At 44.5% G+C, this 21,857-nt stretch overlaps 1 protein-coding gene across 1 annotated transcript in view; it reads right to left on the bottom strand.

Moving 5' to 3' along the window:
• txk (TXK tyrosine kinase) overlaps window positions 1–21,857 on the bottom strand; it is a 109,035-nt gene that overhangs the window by 83,543 nt on the left and 3,635 nt on the right. Inside the window, exons 2-3 of the mRNA XM_070860671.1 lie at window positions 1,023–1,071; window positions 797–899 (exon numbers count right to left, since the gene is read on the bottom strand). Of these exons, the coding sequence (XP_070716772.1) occupies window positions 797–899; window positions 1,023–1,071 (152 nt within the window). The remainder of the gene's footprint in view (window positions 1–796; window positions 900–1,022; window positions 1,072–21,857) is intronic.

Genomic DNA, 21,857 nt, shown 5'->3' with positions numbered 1-21,857 from the left:
TCTTCATGTGCGTTTTCATAAGCCCAATTGTTGAGATTGACTGCAAAATAAATTTCGGCAGAACCCTAAACAGTGAACTAAACAAAGGGGATCTGTATAGGTAAATTATATGCTTCACTGGTAAACCTATATAATCAAAGGATTGTATTGTTTGACAGATGTGTTATTGGAGCTTCGCTGGTGTGTAATACAAGCGTTGTGAATGCAGACAGTGCCTCTCTCGTCCCAGTGCACAGGGTCAACTGTAACTATGACAATCATGCTTCTGGCAAACCTGCTACCTCAGACGTGATCCTGCAGTTCAGTTCTTAGCTAGCGACACACTTCTAACTTACGCTTAGGAGGACTAAACACAATAAAAACTTGGCCCTGATAGATGCATCCATTTAGACATTTAAAAATATATTTATAATGAACCCTATGATATACTGCAGCTTTAAGTGCTATAAATGCAGTTAATATTTATTTGTATTGCTTTAATATCTAATTACAGTATGGAAGTTCTCAGTGACAATATGTAACCTAAGCAATGCAGCATTTGTAGTTGACACTTTACTGACATTTTTACATACATATTTTAACCTAAGAAAAATCTACTATTGCTATTCATTTCTTACCAGTACAAAGATACTGTATTATTAATGGATTATCTTATGTGGTCAATGTGAAATAAAAATTGCCTCTATGTGATAGATGTAACTCATTCTCCTCTCAACAGTACACGTAGATTCGTATAACGTGTAGGTGTTGTCCCATGTTATTTATCAAGAGCATCTAATGAAAGCACATCACCTACTCGGTAAATATTTGAAGAAGGATATGATGACTGGCGGCCATTCAAAGGATAACCATCCATGAGATCAGCGTTATCATCTATGCTCATTTGAGTTGTCACTGCACTGAAATTTAATAAAAATAAACAATAATGTACATAACATTAATTATATGATTATAGGCTGCATATGTTCAACAAAGGTACAAAAATACTTCTGGTTAGAAGGTATTTGAAAAATAAGGCTTACCGTTTCTGAACAGAACAGCAACAGCAAAACACTGATTGTATGGTATGGTCTGTGAAAACATGAGATTTCAATACAATACTCCTTCAACTGAAAATTAAACTACCTTTACAGGAAAGTCTAAAGCAAAATGCAAAATGGAAATATAAAACTAAAATGAAAGTTTGTTTTAGAACAGGAAAAAATATTGTGCCTGTACAACTACAATTATTTTGGGCAAATGTTATTCTGAAATTGAACCCACATAGATACTTCCTCCTTAGGACTCCAAATGAATCCATGCCTTAGCTCAAGAGATGAGTTGAGTTCTATCTAATTCAGAGTTTAAGACCCTGAAATTATAATCCAGGACCAAGGCTTAAAAAAGCAGAGTCACAGAAGGGAGCCAAATTTGACACCAAACCCAGTACTGTCACGATTCTGTTACATGCAAAGAGCCACCTAAATTCCAGATGCAACTCTTCGGTATATTAAAAGGACTGTGTCTGGGAGTTCCTGGATTACTTCAGGAATTTTACTCAGTACATCCTTATAAAACCTCAACGGAACTCTCACTAGTTAAGAGTGATGTGTGTTTCATTGAGGCCCTTGGAAAAGCCCCAGAGGCTACTCAGATTAAAGTAATTGATCTCAGAGTGGGACAGTTCCCTTAATTAAAACCTGTTTCGGCTCCGTTAGTAGCTAAAGATTTAAAGATGTAGGCCCGGAGATGCTTTATGATTTCCACCTAGATAACAACGGAATCTGGGCATACTGAAATGAAATAACACCGAAGATTGCGGAATTTGAAGTGCAAGTGAATTATGCTGATAACCACTTTACGTTGAATTATCTACAATCTTTTACATTGGTCCAAAAGTTAATTCGACCGAAGCAACCCCCACCCACAAACCTGGGCGATAGTGGATCAGCCGTCCATTGTACATTTGCCTGATTCTTAGGTATATACAGGTAGCCAATCCACTACCACCAATGTTACACCCCTACGGAAGTTCAAAGTTCTGCCCGACAATTCAAGGAACTAAGCTAGCCCTTTGTAACTAACACAAAGCAGAACACTGCAGATTCTGGAAATCAGAAATAAAAACTGAAAATGCTGGAAATACTCAGCGGTTCAGGCAGCATCTGTGAAGACAGAAAGGGGCTGAAATTGCCCTTTCTATAAGGCCCGTGGCCGGCTGAAAACGGCAGCCACGGGTCAGTACGGATTGGCCGAGTTGCCGCAGAGGTGCTGCCATTTTGAACATTGCCCTCCTTTACATTTGGAGCGGTGTAGGGGACCACACTGCCCATTTTCCTGCCACTTCGTGTACACTCTGATCCCTTACCGACCGGCCGACCCCTTCCCAAAATTGTCCCGCAGGAAATTGCCCCTTTCGAACATTACCCTGCAGGAGCCACAGGTCGGTGCCCACTGACAATTTTTGCTGTCGGTACTGTTTCTGTGGATTGGCAGCGCGGCCACCCTTAAAGGGGAGGTGGCACTTCCGGCGAGTCCATGTTTTTCTTTTCAGCCAGCTGCCAGGTCGGGCTGACAATTATGGCCGCGGATTCAGCCGGGCTGCCAATAGGCAGCCTGGCACCCCCTCTTGGGTGCCAGGCCGCTGGCCCGGCCGAAACCCTCCCTGGTGGCCCAGTATTTGCCACTGAAGTGGGTGCAGAGTTTGCAGCGGCCCTCCCCTTTAACTGAAGGGGAGGGACGTTGTAACGCGTCAGCACGACGCTGATGATTTAGAGAGTCAGCAACTCCGACATGCCCCCACTTTCGTCCCGATAATGAGGCCACTTTCGCCCCAATGATGAGGCCACTTCTGCCTCATTCCAAATAAAAGCACGAAGTGCTGAATTTCTCTCGATTGTCTACCCCATGCATTGGGGCAGACGGAACGCTTCAAGAGCGGTAGGTACGACTTGTTTCGGGCGGTGGGCAATTTCAGCCCCAAACAGTGTTAACATTTCAGGTCAATGAAGTTTCATAAGAGGGGACACGAAACGTCATCGGGCTAGAACCTCCACTTTTTTTGCATGCTTAAAGCCCACTTAACGCCCATTTTACCGCTGAAATGACGTATAGCGCCCAGATATCGCCTATTTAGCCACAAAATGGAAACTGACGGGCATTTTGCGGAAACTTATCATCAAATGTTACTTTCCCCATGTGCTTAACGCCGGGAAAAAATAATACCGCCCGCCCACTTTTTTGGGGCGGATTCATCAGAATGGGCGAAATCAACGCCATAATATCACCCAGCGTTAATTTCCGCAATGAATTAACGCCGAGATTCAATATTAACGCCCGCCCACCTCCTTTTGTCGTAAAGAGCATATTTACCTAAACTAGTGGCCATGAGATCGCCCAGCGCCACTTTCACCACCTCACACACATATCACGCACAATATCGCTCTCCCCAAAAAACGTCCAGAGAAAGTAAAACTAACTGGAACTAATCACAATGTTATGGACACCATGTTCTAGATCACATGTTGCATCCGTTAAAAGGCTGCTGTGCTTCAACCTCGGGGGAGTTCGGATGTACTCCGCAGGTCGTTGGAGTTGATGTGAACATTTGTACAAACATCTTGACCATACTGTGACCGAATGGAGTTGAAGAGGTGTCTTCATCGGGGCATTCATTGTTTGTGACCAATCGGTGGAAAACAGAGAGCTATTGCAATGGGGCCTATCCTTTCTCACCCTCTTGATGACCATTTACATGCAGCAGACTCGAGATCGCCGAAGGTACGCTCCACAGCATTATGTGCCCAATGTAAGAAGTGCCAGACAGATGAGGAGGACCAGACGTTACACCCCTGCAAGTTCAGGGAGAAGCATTCTTACCTCGACTTGCCCAACACCTGCTTTCAGAGACTGTGCTTCCACAAAAAGGTTAGCACTGAGGTATGCCAGCTGATAACGGGAGATCTGCAGCCTGCCAGCACCATCAGTAATGCACTGTCTGTCGAGGTCAAAGTCACCACAGCACTGTCGTTCTATGCCTCGGGTTCTTTTCAGGCCACAGCTGGTGACATTTGCGGACTTTCTCAGCATGCCACACATTGCTGCATTAGACAGGTAACTGAAGCCCTGTACGCATGCAGGAGGGACTTGATCAACTTCCATATGACCAGGGAGGCTCAGAGTGCGAGGGTTCTAGGATTCTCCAGAATTGCAAACTTCCCCAATAGACATAGAAACATAGAAACATAGAAAATAGGTGGTGTAGGCCATTCGACCCTTCGAGCCTGCACCACCATTCAATACGATCATGGCTGATCATTCCCTCAGTACCCCTTTCCTGCTTTCTTTCCATACCCCTTGATCCCCTTAGCCGTAAGGGCCATATCTAACTCCCTCTTGTAAAGCACATCATGATGCAGGCATCTTTTCAGGATGCTGAGGTTTACAGGAACCGCAAGGGATTCCACTCCCTGTATGTCCAGCTGGTTGTCGACCACCAGCAAATTATACTGGCAGTGAATGGTCAATTTCTAGGCAGCATCCATGATGCTCACATCCTGCATTAGAGCACTGTATCTGACTTGTTTAACAATGAGCCACAAGGTCAATGCTGGATGCTTGGTGACAAAGGATATGGCCTCGCCACCTGGCTGATGACCCCACTGTGTGACACCCACACCGAGGACGAGAGGCGATACAACACGAGCCACAGAGCAACTCGTAATATTATGGAGAAAACCACTGGAGTGCTGAAGCAGCACTTTAGATGCCTGGACCACTCAGGAGGTGACCTCCAATACCACCCTGAGCAGGTAGCTCAATTCGTGGTGGTTGCTCCATGCTGCACAACTTGGCTATCAGGAGGGGACAAGAATTGCCTGATGAGTCAGACAGTCCACCTCACCAGAGAGAGGAAGAGGACAATGAGGTGGACGCTGAAGCCATGCCCTCGCCCCCCTGTAGACTGCATGAAAGGTCATGCACTTTGGCAGAAAAAATTGAAGAGCAAGCTATTATTTAAATGGAGAAAGATTGTAAAGTGCCGCAGTACAGCGGGACCTGGGGGTACTTGTGCATGAGACACAAAAGGATAGTATGCAGGTACAGCAATGGTATCTTGGCCTTTATTGCAAAGGGGAAGGAAGACTTGCTACAGCTATATAAGGTATTGGTGAGGCCACACCTGGAATACTGCATGCACTTTTGGTTTCCATATTTACGAAAGGATATACTTGCTTTGGAGGCAGTTCAGAGAAGGTTCACTCGGTTGATTCCGGGGATGAGGGGGTTGACTTATGAGGAAAGGTTGAGTAGGTTGGGCCTCTACTCATTGGAGTTCAGAAGAATGAGAGGTGATCTTATCAAAACGAATAAGATTATGAGGGGGCTTGACAAGGTGGATGCAGAGAGGATGTTTCCACTGATGGGGGATACTAGAAATAGAGGGCATGATCTTAGAATAAGGGGCCGCCCATTTAAAACAGAGATGAGGAGAAATTTCTTCTCTCAGAGGATTGTAAATCTGTGGAATTCACTGCCTCAGAGAACTGTGGAAGCTGGGACATTGAATAAATTTAAGACAGATATAGACAGTTTCTTAAACGATAAGGGGATAAGGGGTTATGGGGAGCGGGCGGGGAAGTGGAGCTGAGTCCATGATCAGATCAGCCATGATCTTATTGAATGGCGGAGCAGGCTCGAGGGGCCATATGGCCTACTCCTGTTCCTATTTTCTTATGTTCTTAAGTTCTTTAAAAGGCCCGTGGTGGCATGATAGCTGCAAGAGCCCTACGTCAGGAGCTCATCAATGATCGCTTTGCCTGAAGGAACGTTGGTGTTATTTACAAGTCTGACACACTGCTAGGGTGTGCAGGTGATACATCAATGGTGGGCATCACCTTGGTGACAGTTAAAGTTTAAGTTGGTTGAAGTTAAGTGTCATTATACACTTTGATGTTAAGGAATCACCAACGTGTAATGGTGCAGCTATCTGAGCCAATGCGCAACAAGATTTTGTTAAATAAAAAACATTTAAACCGAACATTTGTCTGAAATCACCAGTATTTCTGTAAAAAACAACCCTTCCGCCCACCCCCCCCCGACCGCTTCTCCTCCCCACCTCTACCCCTTCCCCTCCTGACTCCAAGCCGCCTGACCGAGAGTTCCTCAGGCAAAGCTTCATTGGGGGGGGCGGGGGCGGGGTGATGGCCGAAGCGCTGCTTGGACGGATACGGGAAGAGGACGGTCCGGAACTGGGAATGTGCTTCGAGCCAGAAGCAAAATGTTGCTGCTGGCTCTCATGTGTGATTGGCAATGGGGGTGCGGCACCTTGGGGTGCAGTGCCACGTTCCGGGACCACTGGGAGCCCTCTGCTACCAGTGTCCCTGGCTACCAGCTCCAGGGCCTCCTCCATCCCTTCCATGTTATATCTTATTTGTTGGACAAAAACACGGTACCAACTATGTTCTTGGTGCTTGGTAGGCTTTTTGTTGCTGGTGAATCTCCCTCGCGCCTTCCACAACAAGCAAACAAGCACATACCATACCCACACATGCCTTCGGTCCCTCTGAGCTCCCTCTCTCTCTCTGTCGCCTCTTCTGCGCATGTCATGATGACCCTTGATCTCCTGAATCGCGGGAATCGAGCGTTGCCATGCCTTTGCTAAGGATGGCAACACTTTTCAGCAGGTCAGCGAGATTTAACGCTACCGCCCATTTCATATTGCTCGCGGTAATGCCCATTTTAAAAAATGGAGACTAGGTGCTTTGAGAATGGGCGAGAAGCCGGCAATCTGAAAACCCTTTTTTACCGCCCACGCCGGAAATAACGGCCATTTTTGGGCGATAAGCACAAAAGTGGAAAATCTAGCCCATCGACTTGAAACGTTGGGTTGGATTTTATGATCATTGGCAGGTTCGTGGCGGGCGACGTCACCAGTGTGTTTCCCGTCCAATTAGAGGAAACGGGTCTGGTGACATCATTTGATGACGTGTCTTCAGCCGGTTTCCTTAAAGGAACCGTGGTCAACTTTCTTTGAGTATTTCCAGCATTTTCTATTTTTATTTTAGATTTTCAGCATCCGTAGTATTTTGCTACTGTAATCTGAGGTCTTGTTTCAGCAATGCAGTACTGTATAATTAAAACTTATCCAAAACTGGAGGGGGGAAACAGGAAAAGCAATGGGGAGGTGAGGATGGGGCACTAAAGACATAGTTGAAGAGCAATGTTTTGAGAAATTTTTGAAAGCAGGGAGGCAGGTAGTAGGGTGCAGGGGACTGGAAAAAGGAAACAAGAATTCTCTGTCGATGTAAGGTTTAATGTTTGATTATCGGCAACAGTCTCACTGTTTTCATATAAAATATTTTCTTTTAGTTTGAAAATTGGAAGTTTAACACAAGTCTGCAAATCTGAGAAAAAAGAAAATACTCAAAGTAAGCAAGATTTGCAAACATTTTCAAAACGTCTAAACTGCTAAAATATATATGAGTGGTGATTTTGGCAAATATTGCAAATATCAGCAGCCTCAGAAAAGGCTGCTTTAAAAAAGCCTGCTGATGTCAGTTACGTTATTGTGGACAGGCAGCAAATCTACACAAGGCAAATGGGACGGAGGCCTATTTCCATCCTGGCGGTAGTATTAGTAGAGGCCTTGCCTGTCCATCCTGCAAACTAGAGAGAAAATGCAAGAAATTCATACCCTCAAAAAAAAAATCACAAAATGTATATGTTTGCAGATAATAGAGGAAGCTGTCATTAATTGAATTATTTTAGAAACATCATAAACACTGGACTGATGGTTTTAGGACAAACAGCAAAGGAAATCTTCCAAAACAAAGGTTCAATTGCACTATGAATAGTGAAGAGATCGTTCACGTTATTATTTGTTTATTAGTCTAACACATAAAGCACAAATAAGAATGCAAATCTGCAAAATCCTGTTGAATCCTGACTTGACCAGTAGATTAACACCAAAGCAACCAGCAACAGTTTGTATCTTGTAAAAAAGCTTTTTTCAAAAAAAGAATGACCTTGACATTTACCGATGAAAATAAAAATATAACATTAATTCTTTCTCCTTGCAAATTTCAAGAGAAAATGTGATCTTTGTTGCTGTTGATCGTGTTTCTTTCTCTGTGGTGCTCAAGAGGTGAGTCTGGAATACTTGTGAAAGAGCATACAAAACTGCTGCAATACTCTAGCACTGATTTATGTTTAAATCTTTTGATAATACTACAGTTTGGAGCATGTCATTCACAACAATAAAACTAAAACTATTCACATATAAGAACATAAGAAATAGGAACAGGAGTAGGCCCTACGGTTGATGGTTGATCTGATCATGGACTCAGCTCCACTTCCCCACCCGCTCCTCATAACCCCTTATCGTTTAAGAAACTGTCTATTTCTGTCTTAAATTTATTCAATGTCCCAGCTTCCACAGTTCTCTGAGGCAGCGAATTCTACAGATTTACAACCCTCAGAGAAGAAATTTCTCCTCATCTCTGTATTAAATGGGCGGCCCCTTATTCTAAGATTGTGCCCTCTAGTTCTAGTCTCCCCCATTAGTGGAAACATCCTCTCTGCATCCACCTTGTCAAGCCCTCTCATAATCTTATACATCTCGATAAGATCACCTCTGATTCTTCTGAATTCCAATGAGTAGAGGCTCAACCTACTCAACCTTTCCTCATAAGTCAACCCCCTCATCCCCGGAATCAACCGAGTGAACCTTCTCTGAACTGCCTCCAAAGCAAGTATATCCTTTCATAAATATGGAAACCAAAACTTCGCGCAGTATTCCAGGTGTGGCCTCACCAATACCCTGTATAGCTGTAGTAAGACCTCCCTGCTTTTATACTCCATCCTCTTTGCAATAAAGGCCAAGATATCATTGGCCTTCCTGATCACTTGCTGTACCTGCATACCATCCTTTTGTGTTTCATGCACAAGTACCCCCGAGTCCTACTGTACTGCGGCACTTCGCAATCTTTCTCCATTTAAATAATAACTTGCTCTTTGATTTTTTTCTGCCAAAGTGCATGACATCACATTTTCCAACATTATACTCCATCTGCAAAATTTTTGCCCACTCACTTAGCCTGTCTATGTCCTTTTGCAGATTTGTTGTGTCCTCCTCACACATTGTTTTTCCTCCTATCTTTGTATCATCAGCAAACTTGGCTACGTTACACTCAGTCTCTTCTTCCAAGTCGTTAATATAGATTGTAAATAGTTGGGGTCCCAGCACTGATCCCTGCGGCACCCCACTAGTTACTGGTTGCCAACCAGAGAATTAACCATTTAACCCGGCTCTCTGTTCTCTGTTAGTTAGCCAATCCTCTACCCTTGGTAATATATTACCCCCAACCCCGTGAACTTTTATCTTGTGCAGTAACCTTTTATGTGGCACCGTGTCACATGTGAAGGGAAAATCAGCAGGTACATGACTAAGCACTGGTCCTCTCAGTTAGAGACCCGAATCTGTATAAAACCTTGACTAGCGTTTGATATTGCTGGCCCCTTTAAGTTGATGCTCTTATGAAAAAGCAGAGGATATCATTGAATACAAATGGAGTAAGCATCTTATGTTAATATCACAATGTAAACTTTTGACATGTTTTGGAGTTAAAATAAATACTTCTATCTGGATCATTCTCAATTTGGCAGATTTTTTGAATTAGGCAACAACAAGTAAGATGGAACAAGTCTATTACAGAGTATTTCACAAGGCAGAGCCAAAGACTAACATGGACTCGACCATGAAACTTGTAGGCCTGTGTGATTATTGTCATTAGATGGTGAATATGCATAATTTTTAAAATAATGCTGTATTTGAGTTTATTTTCAGCCAATGTCTGTGATTTCCTTCAGTTTTTCAGTATTGCAGAAGTACGCAAGGCTGAATGAACTGTGTACTTACTGGGAATGTTACAGGAGCTGTCACCCAATCTGAATCCTTCCTTATCCATGTATAATCTGATACACTGACTCTAGCTTTGCATTGTATGTTTTACATGGTGTTATCAGGCACCAATTCCATCACATATGCCTTATATATTCAGAATCTATGGGCTCAATTTTGGTCCACCCCGTTTTTCGGCGCACTTACCGGAGATGCGCCGCTTTTCTCTGTTCAGATGTGTGCCGAAAAAATTCCTCCTCACTTTGGCCACTGTCCGGCCTCCTACCCGTGGCCAGTCGAGTCGGGGGTGGAGCCAGCGTCCTGCGCCGAAAACAGTGCCGGGACATCTGCACATGCACAGTGGAGTCCAGTGCCAATGTCCGCGCATGCGTAGTAGCGCTGAAAGTTGGCAATCGGCCATTTTTAAAGAAATACGTAGCTGCTTGTGTTTTGATGCCAGAAGGTGTCCTGTGGAATGAAATTAACTGCTGAATTCAAGAAGCAGTGCTCTGTTTGTTAATATTAATATTGCATTCCTGCAAAAGTGCCAGAATGAGTGCTGTATTTCTGAAAATCATTGCTGCATGCAAAATAAGGACTGTGTGTTTGGAAAAATCACTGTTTGTCCAAGAACATTGGAAAAGTGCTGTAAATGTCTCAGAGCAGCTGCAGCAATACAGCAACACAGCAACGTGGACCAAGAACAAATAATTTCTTGCATGACGAAGTGGAGTTAATGTCATTGAGAACAGGTGGCAGGAGCTGGACACCAGCAGAGGTCGCACAAAAATGCCACCCAAAGAAATGAAGAAACCCTGGAACCAAGTTGCAGAAGACTGACAAATGAAGAAAGACTGGATCGACTAGGCTTATATTCACTGGAATTTAGAAGAATGAGAGGGGATCTCATAGAAACATATAAAATTCTGACGGGATTGGACAGGTTAGATGCAGGAAGAATGTTCCCGATGTTGGGGGAAGTCCAGAACCAGGGGTCACAGTCTAAGGATAAGGGGTAAGCCATTTAGAGATGAGGAGAAATTTCTTCACTCAGAGAATTGTGAACCTGTGGAATTCTCTACCACACAAAGTTGTTGAGGCCAGTTTGTTAGATATATTCAAAAGGGAGTTAGATGTGGCCTTTACGGCTAAAGGGATCAAGGGGTATGGAGAGTGGAGTGGGGTACTGAAGTTGCATGATCAGCCATGATCATATTGAATGGTGGTGCAGGCTCGAAGGGCCGAATGGCCTATCTCCTGCACCTATTTTTCTATGTTTCTATGTTTCTGCGCATTGGTGAACACCAAGAGATCTGGAAGCCAGTGTAAAAAGAAATGGCAGGACCTTGGTCAAGTAGTTAGTGTAAGTAATATTTTCATTTATTCAATGCAATTGCAATTGTAAATGTGACCATCTGTATATGTCCCACCCAGCAGAAAGACACCCTCTCTAAAAAGTTGCATTTTCATCAAATTGTCCCACAACAAAAGGGAAAGAAATCGAACAGGAGGAGGCCCACCAAATCTGCACCTACTGACACCCTTGGAAGAGCGGGTCACTGCTTTGATGGGTCCTACCTGGAGAAAAACAATCAGTACTGCACAAGCTGGGCCCACACTCGAGGAAGAGAGTAAGTCTTGAAAATTCATCGTGGCCCTTCAAATCAACCTGCTGCCTGGCCTGCTCATGCCACCCACCCATCCTGCCCCCTCCTCTGCTGCTAACCATTTGACTGTTCTGTTATATTTTGCAGAACCTGATGTCAATCGTGAAGATCCAGAAGAAGATTCAGACATGAACAAGCCTGAGCACGAGAACATCTTCCAAGCCAACCCTCCAGACCAACATGGGAGGGGTGGGGGGAGGGTGGGAGGGGATGGGAGGAGGAGGGGATTGAGATGGATGAAGAGGACACTGTTGTACTGAATCTTGAGGAGATCGCATTAATGGAGTTTGCGTTGGGAGCCCTTTCTGTGACTAGTGGTTTGAGTTCTGGTGCCACATTCCATGGTTTCCCAGCATCCGAGGTTGTGGGTCCCAGTGGTGGTAAGACACTGCATGGAACACCCAGGGCCCCACCATCCGAGCCTGCACCTCCCACTGGGTTGCCACGAGACAGACCCAAGGTGAGGTGAAGGAGAAATTGACCACACTCTCCTGAGATGTAGGATGCAATAGATATGGTTCAGATCATGGCATTGAGTGAGGAGAGCATTGACCTTACCCGATCACTCCTGGACACCATCAGTAGGGTAAGTGATGTGGTAGCGGGACTGTCGGGAGAAATAACAGTAATGGCACGGGAAATGGGAACGATGTCCGGGAACATCACTGAGGGAATAGTGGCCATGAGGGAGGGAATGTCAGAGTTAGTGGAAAGGACGACACTGGCAATGACACAGGCCATCAGGGAGGGAATGTGTGAGTTAGCTGCTGCAATAGGGGAACACACCCAGGCCATGCGCCATTGACAGAATCAACTGCCACTTCCACTGCAATCCCCGCACCAGCCTCTGAAGAGACCTAAGCCGGGCCCCCCCACCACACCCACCCAAACCGCGCCCCCACCCCCCCCCACAACCACCTCCCCCCCACACCCACTCCCCTCTCCACCCCCACCCTCATTTCGCCCTCCCCACCCCATCCCCACCTTCCCACTCCATCTTCCCACCCCCCTCTCCCCACTCCCACTCAAAGGTCTTTTGTCCTCTCCTCTCCCCCTCCCCCCCTTGAGTCTTGTGACCTCTCTCTCCCTCCTCTTCCTTCCCCCCACTTGAGTCTTGTGACCTCTCTCTATTCTCTCCTCCACTGCCCCTTGAGTCTTGTGACCTCTCTCCCTCTCTCTTATCCCCCCCCCCCCCCATCCCCACCCCCAAGCCTCTCCGTTTGCTTGCTGCAGCCTCTCCGGTGATTTTGCTTGCTGCACTCACTCTGTGTGCTCTGATGTCAGTAGTTCAATTGCTCCCACCCCTAGCCCAGGCCGAGTGGCCTCCTAGTGCGTTGTCGTCCCGCCCCAAGCCCAGGCTGAGTGGCCTCCCGCACCAGCCGGCCCGCTGCCTTCCCGGGCTGAGTTTTCAGATGAAGGAAGGACTTACTTCTATTTTTTATTTGCTATTGAATGCATATTACTTTTTGATTCCAAGGTTTAGTGCTTTGTAAGTCTTGGTGCTTTAGGTGCAGGTCCTCTCCGCTTCGCTTCCCGCCTCTATCCCAGGCCGATGGCCTCCGAAGTATCTACCTGCGCTGATTTCTTAACTCTCCACAAGGGTTTTCTGAAGTGGCCACATATGCTGGCCTAAGTAGATTTGGAGTAACTATTAGCTGGTCAAAGTGGCTAAATGAGCAGAACTGGTGTAAGTAGCTGGTAATGCCCGCTTTTGAGAAAAAAAAACTAAACTAAAAAAATCGTAACTAACTCACTTACACTGGTACAAATTGAATGTGCAAAATGGGGATTTTTAAGTTACGCTAGAAAAATCAAGTTACTCCAAAAAAAACGGAGCAACTCCTGGCCAAAATTAAGCCCAAGAATCTGTCATATTGCAGCTGGAGTGTATAATGATATAAAATCAGACTAATTGGTTTTGTGAATTTTTATGATCATTTTAAATACATTTTATAAAACAGATGGTATATTTTTAGATACAGAACCATAAAGATGTTAACATTTTAGATATGACACATCAGCATCACCAGCCAGGATATAGATTTCTAATTATACCAAAGCTTGTAGGAGGTGTAGTTTTACTTTCTTACTGCTCACTTCATGAGTAAATGGAACATTAACAATCAGAAAAAATTTCAGAGGATGCACATTATATAAATCTGATAGATGATTTAGGGGATTTTTCTTGTTGCTGAGGTGTTTAACATTAATGCTAAGAAATGAAAATAGTATTTGTGATCATTCTTCCTTGATCAAGCACAAGAAGGTGACTTGAACAATGGCAGTGCCATCATACTTCAAAAATAACTTCTAACAATTATTTCTATGGGAAGTCACAGTAATCTTACTACAAAATTGACCATCACAAAAGATGCATGTAGCTTCCAATTTGAACTGGTGTAGACCTCCTGCATCTTTAACTGAAAAATAATACAGACCAAGTAAACCCATGCTAACTATCCCATTATAGGCTTCATGATCATTAGGTGAACTTTAATAGTGCTTGCAAAAATGCCTTGATCAGCTTCCCATTTATTATTGTTAGTCTAACAAATCTAACTTTATTTATGTTTCACTCCTGTTTTAAATATTTAGATTATAATAACTCTCCTCCAGTCCTTGGGTAAAACTTCTATATGTATGGAGCTCCTCAAATTATTAACTAGAGCTTTGCATATTCATGGTATAGGTGTCGTGGTGTGTAATGCTTTGAGTACGTGGCTCTATCTTGTCCATCACCTGATTTCCACACCAGACACAGGGATCACTGGTTAGCAACCAGAAGCAGAATCCCAAACTGATTTTTTGACTATTTAATTGAGAAGCAGAAGCCAATTATATGGTCTCCCCAATTCAGAGTAACCAACTCAGCTCAGGCCAGGAATAGAGCCTGGGATCTTGTGTGATTTGGTACCATAACAAGCCCTACTGAGCCAATAGAGCAGCTATTGGTGATTCTAAATCTCATTAAAGCATAAAAGGGTAACTACTAAGAATTTGGAGCAATTCCACAAAGTATTAACATAGAATCATAGAAATTTACAACGCAAGAGGCCATTCAGCCCACCGTGTGCGTCGGCCGAAAAAAAGGGCTATCCAGCCTAATCTCACTTTCCAGCTCTTGGTCCGTAGCCTTGTAGGTTATGGAATTTCAAGTGCATATCCAAGTACTTTTTAAATGCTATGAGGATTTCTGCCTCTACCACCCTGTCAGGCAGTAAGTTCCAGAACCCCCACCCAGCCTCTAGGTGAAAATATCTCCTCAAATCCCCTCTAAACCTCCTACCCAAACCCACGACCTCTACCCCCTAGAAGGACAAGGGCAGCAGGCACATGGGAACGCCATCACCTCCACGTTCCCCTCCAAGTCACACACCATGCTGATTTGGAAACATATCGCTGTTCCTTCATCGACGCTGGGTCAAAATCCTGGAACTCCCTCCCGAACAGCATTGTGGGAGAACAATCATCACATGGACTGCAGCAGTTTAAGAAGGTGAGTCACCACCATCTTCTCAAGGGCAATTAGGGATGGGCAATAAATGCTGGCCTTGCCAGCGATGCCCACATCTGGTTAATGAATTTTTAAAAAAATTACTTTAAATCTATGCCCCCTGGTTATTGAACTCTCTGCTAAGGGAAATAGATCCTTCCTTTCCACTCTAACTAGGCCCCTCATAATTTTATACACTTCAATTAGGTCTCCCCCTCAGCATCCTCTGTTCCAAAGAAAACAACCCCAGCCTATTCAATCTTTCCTGATAGCTAAAATTCTCCAGTCCAGGCAACATCCTCGTAAATCTCCTCTGTACCCTCTCTAGTGCAATCACATCTTTCCTGTAATGTGGTGACAAGAACTGCACGTGGCACTCTAGCTGTGGCCTAATTAGTGTGTTGTACAGTTCAAGCATAACCTCCCTGCTCTTATAGTCTATGACTCAGCTAATAAATGCAAGGATCCCGGGATCCCGTATGCCTTCTGAACTACCTTATCGACCTGTCCTACTACCTTCAGGGATTTGTGGACATGCACTCCAAGATTCCTTTGTTCCTCTACACTTCTCAGTGTCCTACCATTTAATATGTAGTCCCTTGCCTTGTTAGCCCCCCCTGTGCATTACCTCATACTTCTCCAGATTGAATTCCATTTGCCACTGTTCTGCCTACCTGACCGGTCCACTGATATCTTCCTGCAGTCTACAGCTTTCTTCTTCATTATCAACCACACGGCCAATTTTTGTACCACCTGCAAACTTCTTAATCATACCCCCTACATTCAAGTTTAAATCGTTGATATATATCAGAAAAAGCAAGGGACCTAGTACTGAGCCCTGCAGAACCCCAATGGAAACAGCCTACCAGTCAGGAAAACACCCATCAACCATTATCCTTTGCGTCCTGCAGCTGAACCGATTTTCGATCCAACTTGCCATTTTGCCCTGGATCCCATGGGCTTTTACTTTCGTGACCAGTCTGCCATGTGGGACCTTATCAAAAATCTTTCTAAAATCCATATAGACTACATCAAATGCACTACCCTTATTGACCCTCCTTATTAACTCCTCAAAAAATTCAATCAAGTAAGTCAGACATGACCTTCCCTTAACAAATCCATGCTGACTGTCCTTGATTAATCCATGTCTTTCTAAATGAAGATTTATCCTGTCCTTCAGAATTTTTCCAATCATTCTTCACCTTTTAATTAAACTTTCATTTAACTGGAGTAACTATTTTAAATAAAATCCTTCTTTTTCTCTCTTTTATAGTATGCATCATTCACTTCCTGCTCTCAGACCCCTGTAAATCTGATTCTGAGAAGCCATTTTAATGTTGATAATGTGCCACCAGCAGTTGGCTCCTGTTGCTGGCACAGTAATAAATTGGGCAAAATGTGCACCTCTATGCCATGAACCCAACTTTTCATGGGCCCGGAGATTGGAGACGCACAAAACAGGACTCTTTCTATTGGCTCTCCAATGAGGACTAGCAACTCACGGGTATAGTAAAAAGAGAGAGGTTTCTGCTTGAGTGCTTTTCTCCCAGAACCCTGGCACTGATATTAAAGTGCTCTCTACATCCGACCAGCAGCAGTTGCATGAGAATGGCTCATCTTATCGCACCATCTGATTTTCTCTCTGTGGAAGTGGTTTATCTTTAGAGAATTGTGAACCTATGAAATTCTCTGCCGCAGAGAGTTGTTGAGGCCAGTTCGTTAGATATATTCAAAGAGCGGGTTAGATATGGCCCTTATGGCTAAAGGGATCAAGGGGTATGGAGAGAAAGCAGGAAAGGGGTACTGAGGTGAATGATCAGCCATGATCTTATTGAATGGTGGTGCAGGCTCGAAGGGCCGAATGGCCTACTCCTGCACCTATTTCTATGTTTCTATTTTCTATGTTTCTATGTTTCGATCTTCACTTGACACCTTCCATCAGTGATTATAAACTCGCTGATTATAGGCCTTAACCTACAATTTACAGGCTGTAGTACAAACATAAGTAGCTCAATGTGCTGTTCCATGGTTTTAATTTTTAGGAATCTAGTACAAATTCATTAAAACATGCATAACTACAGTAACATGAGACAAAGTAACTTCAGAAATAAATTATATGGGTGTATCATCTATTGAGAACCTTGCCCCTCTTTTGCTTTTAAAATTGTTCTATTTCATTCCCTATTTGATTACTCTAAGGCTATGTTAATTTTTACTAGTCACTGCTCTTCTCCCTCAACCTTGACATTTAAAATTAAGTGTAATTACATTAAAGAGCAGTCACATTAACAATAACCAACACCAATTGCTGTTGATGCTTTTATATCACATTCAATACTGTGACAAATAACATCAAATTGTTTGAAAAACAGCTGGCAATTGAATTTTGGGTTTTCATACATGCACAGATAACATCAGTCATGGACTCTGCTTGAGATGATACCACAAACACTTCATACCACCACATCTGCTCCCTGGTGCCACTGATCTCATTTGGTGCTTTATGCCTTTGAAGCCTAGCCCAAAAACAAACAGCAGAGTTTGACCTGATCACTACAAGTCAAACTTTTCAAGGCTCATTTTCTGGATTGACCAGATAGTCAACCCTTGGAATTGTTTTCAGCAAATCAGGGACCAAATTTTACAAACATCAAGATGACGTAAATTGTGGTTTACTGTAACATATTTATTTTTCCGTATTACTATGTGTTATGTACACTAGTGATTAACATTAAATGGTTTGTGCCTCTAATGAAATATTGGTGGAGCATTTACTCCCCAAATTGCCAGTTTGAATTAAGTACAGGTATGTTGTATGAACAATACAAACATTTGTAACAGGCTGTTTAGACAAAATAACCCAGTAACATTTGCAGCCTCTGTATATATTTTCCTGCCAATTTTTCTCCATCGATTTTCTCCTCTTTTTCGTCTCCTTTCCCAAAGAAATTAGCTCCATAGGAGCAGGTTGCCCTCAGGTACCTCACCCAAGTGGCCATTACTCACTCGTGTGTGAGCCTTGTCATTGAATGACAACATCCTATTTGATTATGGAGAGGTATTATAACAAGTCTAATTTTGTTCACACTTGATGTCCACAAGTTTGTCGCCATCCTCCACCTGCTTCACGATGACATGCAAGCCATGATCCTGACCAATGGATCCACCAACGACCCAATCCACGTGCGGACCGGGGTCAAGCAGGGCTGCGTCATCGCGCCAACCCTCTTCTCGATCTTCCTCGCTGCAATGCTGCACCTCACACTCAACAAGCTCCCCGCTGGAGTGGAGCTAAACTACAGAACCAGTGGGAACCTGTTCAACCTTCGTCACCTCCAGGCCAGATCCAAGACCGTCTCATTCCCTGTCGGCGAGCTACAGTATGCGGACGACACTTGCGTCTGCGCACAGAGGCTGAACTCCAAGTCATAGTCAATATCTTCACCGAGGTGTACGAAAGCATGGGCCTTACACTAAACATCCATAAGACAAAGGTCCCCCACTAACCTGACCCCACCACACAGCTCTGTCCCCCAGTCATCAAGTTCACGTCACGGCCCTGGACAACGTGGAACACTTTCCATATCTCGCGAGCCTATTATCAGCAAAGGCAGACATTGACGATGAGGTTCAACACCGCCTTCAGTACACCAGCGCAGCCTTCGACTGCCTGAGGAAGAGAGGGTTCGAAGATCAGGACCTCAAATCTGGCACCAAGCTTATGGGCTACAGAGCTGTAGTGATACGCGCTCTCCTGTATGGCTCAGAGACATGGACCATATACAGTAGACACCTCAAATCGCTGGTGAAATACCACCAACAATGTCTCCACAAGATCCTGCAAATCCCCTGGGAGGACAGATGCACCAATGTTAGTGTCCTCGATCAGACCAACATCCCCAACATTGAAGCACTGACCACACTCGACCAGCTCCGTTGGGCAGGCCACATCGTTCGCATGCCTGACACAAAACTCCCAAAGCAAGGGCTCTACTCGGAACTCCTAAACGTTTCAAGGACACCCTCAAAGCCTCCTTGATAAGATGCAACATCCCCACCGACACCTGGGAGTCCCTGGCCAAAGACCGCCCTAAGTGGAGGAAGAGCATCTGGGATGGTGCTGAGCACCTCGAGTCTCATCACCGAGAGCATGCAGAAAGCAAGCGCAGGCAGCGGAAGGAGCGTGCAGAAAACGAGACTCCCCACCCACCTTCTTTCAACGACTGTCTGTCCCACCTGTGACAGAGACTGTAATTCCCGTGTTGGACTGTTCAGTCACCTAAGAACACACTTTTAGATTGAAAGCAAGTCTTCCTTGATTTCGAGGGACTGCCTATGATGATGATGAATTTTGTTCACACCTGGTGTCCACACCAGCAAACTATCAGCAGAGTATGTTGAGTAAGAAGCAGGAGCAGGAGCCATGGTTTGTTTTCTTAACACCAACTTATATGTGTACAGAGCCTTTAAAATAGTAGAACGACCCAAGGCACGTCACAGAAGAATAATCAGAAAAAAATTTACATTGAGCCTAAGAAGATGTAATGAGGGTGACTAAAAGATTAGCTAAAGAGGTAAGTTTTAAGGAGGTAAAGGAGAGAGAGGTAGTTAGACAGAGTGGCTGAGGGAGGGAATTTCAGAGCTAAGGGTCTAGTTGGCAGCAGAGTTTTGGATAAACTGTAGTTTATGGCCGGTGGAGCATAGAAGGCATGCCAGGAGAGCATTGGAATGGTTGAGTCCGGAGGTGGCAAAGGCATAGTTGAAGGTTTTGGCAGCAGATGGGCAAAGATGGGTGATGTTTCGGAGGTGCCTTGTGCATCACAATATATACACTCCCCATCCCACCTGAAAGCCATGTAATCTCCTGGGTGAGACTAAAAAACTGATAAAAATCCGAGCCAATTAGGAGAAAAAAATCTGGAAAATTCCTCTTCGAGCTATATACGTGGTCAAAAGTAGTCCAGTTTATTTGATATAGGGCCCGAAATTGATGGTCCAAAACTCGGCGGTTTCCCGTTTTTTTGGCGCTCTCCCCTCCGTGGGAGATTGGTGAGGCCCTCACGCCGGCGGTTTGAAAGGACCGCTGGGGAGCGTCTGCTGGTGTGTACCGGCATGCAATGGCAAAAAAAGTCCTCTCGCCTGCTCCCGCCCGAGATTTATCCAAACAGTCCTCCGCTCCATCAGGAGAAAAGATCGCAGCGTGGAAGCAGGTCTTACCTGGACGGTCGGTATGAAGACCTGCAAGAAAAGGTTAGTGAGATCTTTTTCTTCACTTCTTTTGCAGTGATTTTGTGTGAAAGGGTCCTCTGAATGTTTTTTATTTTTTTATTTTTCTTTTGTGCGTTCCCCCCTCCCTGGGCCCGACTCCAGCCTCGGTGAAACTTTCTCCATGATTGCATTTGCTGCCCAGAATCCCGATACTGCCCTCGACCACCCAGAATCGGCATGTAATGCCCATTTTTGCCACCGGACACTTTTTTCCTTCTTTTTTGACCAAACTTTCGCCCAAACTACCATCAGGATCTTAGTGGTCTTTTCGACGGTAAATGAGCAGAACTTGCCTTTGATCAATTTCGGCCCCATAGTTTTTAGTATTGTTGGGAAGATAAGAAATGTGCAAAAGAAACAGGTTTACTGGGAAAACTTTGATGATAGATTTTTTTTTCTGATCAATAAAAGGACATCACTGCAGAACATTTTGGGAGTGGCGGGGGGGTGGGGAGAGAAACAGCCAGAAGTTGCGGTCCATGTTGGAACCAATGACGTATTTTGGAAAGGGTGGAGGTCCTCCCAACAGAGTTTCAGGACTAGGGAGAAAGTTAAATAACAGGATCTCAAAGGTCGTAATCTGGGGATTACTCCCAGTGCCATGTGCTAGTGAATATAGGTGCAGTAAGATAAGACAGGTTCACGTGCGGCTGGAGAATTGGTGCATGAAGGAGTGCTTCAGATCCTTGAGGCATTGGAACCAGGGACTGGTACAGGATGGATGGGTTGCACCTCAACAGGCCTGGAGTCAATATCCTTATAGGGAGGTTAACTAGTGCTGTGTTCGAGGGTTTAAACTAATTAAGCAGGGGGAGGGGCACCAGGATGAAGCATTAGAGAGGAGGTAAACGGTGCACAGAGAATTGGAAGAGACAAACAGCATCAGAATAATGAGTATATAAGAACATAAGAATTGGAGCAGGAGTAGGCTATATGGCCCCTCGAGCCTGTTCCGCCATTCAATAAGATTATGATTGATCTTTGACCTCAACTCCACTTTCCCGCCCAATCTCCATATCCCTTGATTTCCCTCGAGTCCAAAGATTCACAACCCTCTGAATGAAGAAATTCTTCCTCATCTCAGTCTTAAATGAATAGTCCATTATCCCGAGACTATGCCTCCTAAGTTCTAGACTCTCTAGCCAGGGGAAAAAAAGAAAGACAGACTTGTATTTATATAGCGCCTTTCATGACCACAGTTTCAAATCATTTTACAGCCAATTAAGTACTTTTTGGAGTGTACTCACTATTGTAATGTAGGAAATGGGGCCGCCAACTTGTGCACAGCAAGTTCCCACAAACAGCAATGTAATAATGACCAGATAATCTGTTTTTATTATGTTGATTGAGGGATAACTATTGACCAGAATACCGGGGATAACTCCACTGCTCTTCTTCGAAATAGTGCCACGGGATCTTTTACGTCTATTTGAGAGAGCAGACAGGGCTTTGGTTTAGCGTCTCATCCAAAGGACGGTACCTCTGACAGTGCAGCCCTCCCTCAGCACTGCACTGGAATGTCAGCCTAGATTTTTGTGGTCAAGTCTCT

The sequence above is a fragment of the Pristiophorus japonicus genome, chromosome 2, assembly GCF_044704955.1.
Source record: "Pristiophorus japonicus isolate sPriJap1 chromosome 2, sPriJap1.hap1, whole genome shotgun sequence".
In the NCBI taxonomy this organism is placed as follows: Eukaryota; Metazoa; Chordata; class Chondrichthyes; family Pristiophoridae; genus Pristiophorus; species Pristiophorus japonicus.
This window is presented reverse-complemented; position numbering and strand designations above follow the sequence as displayed.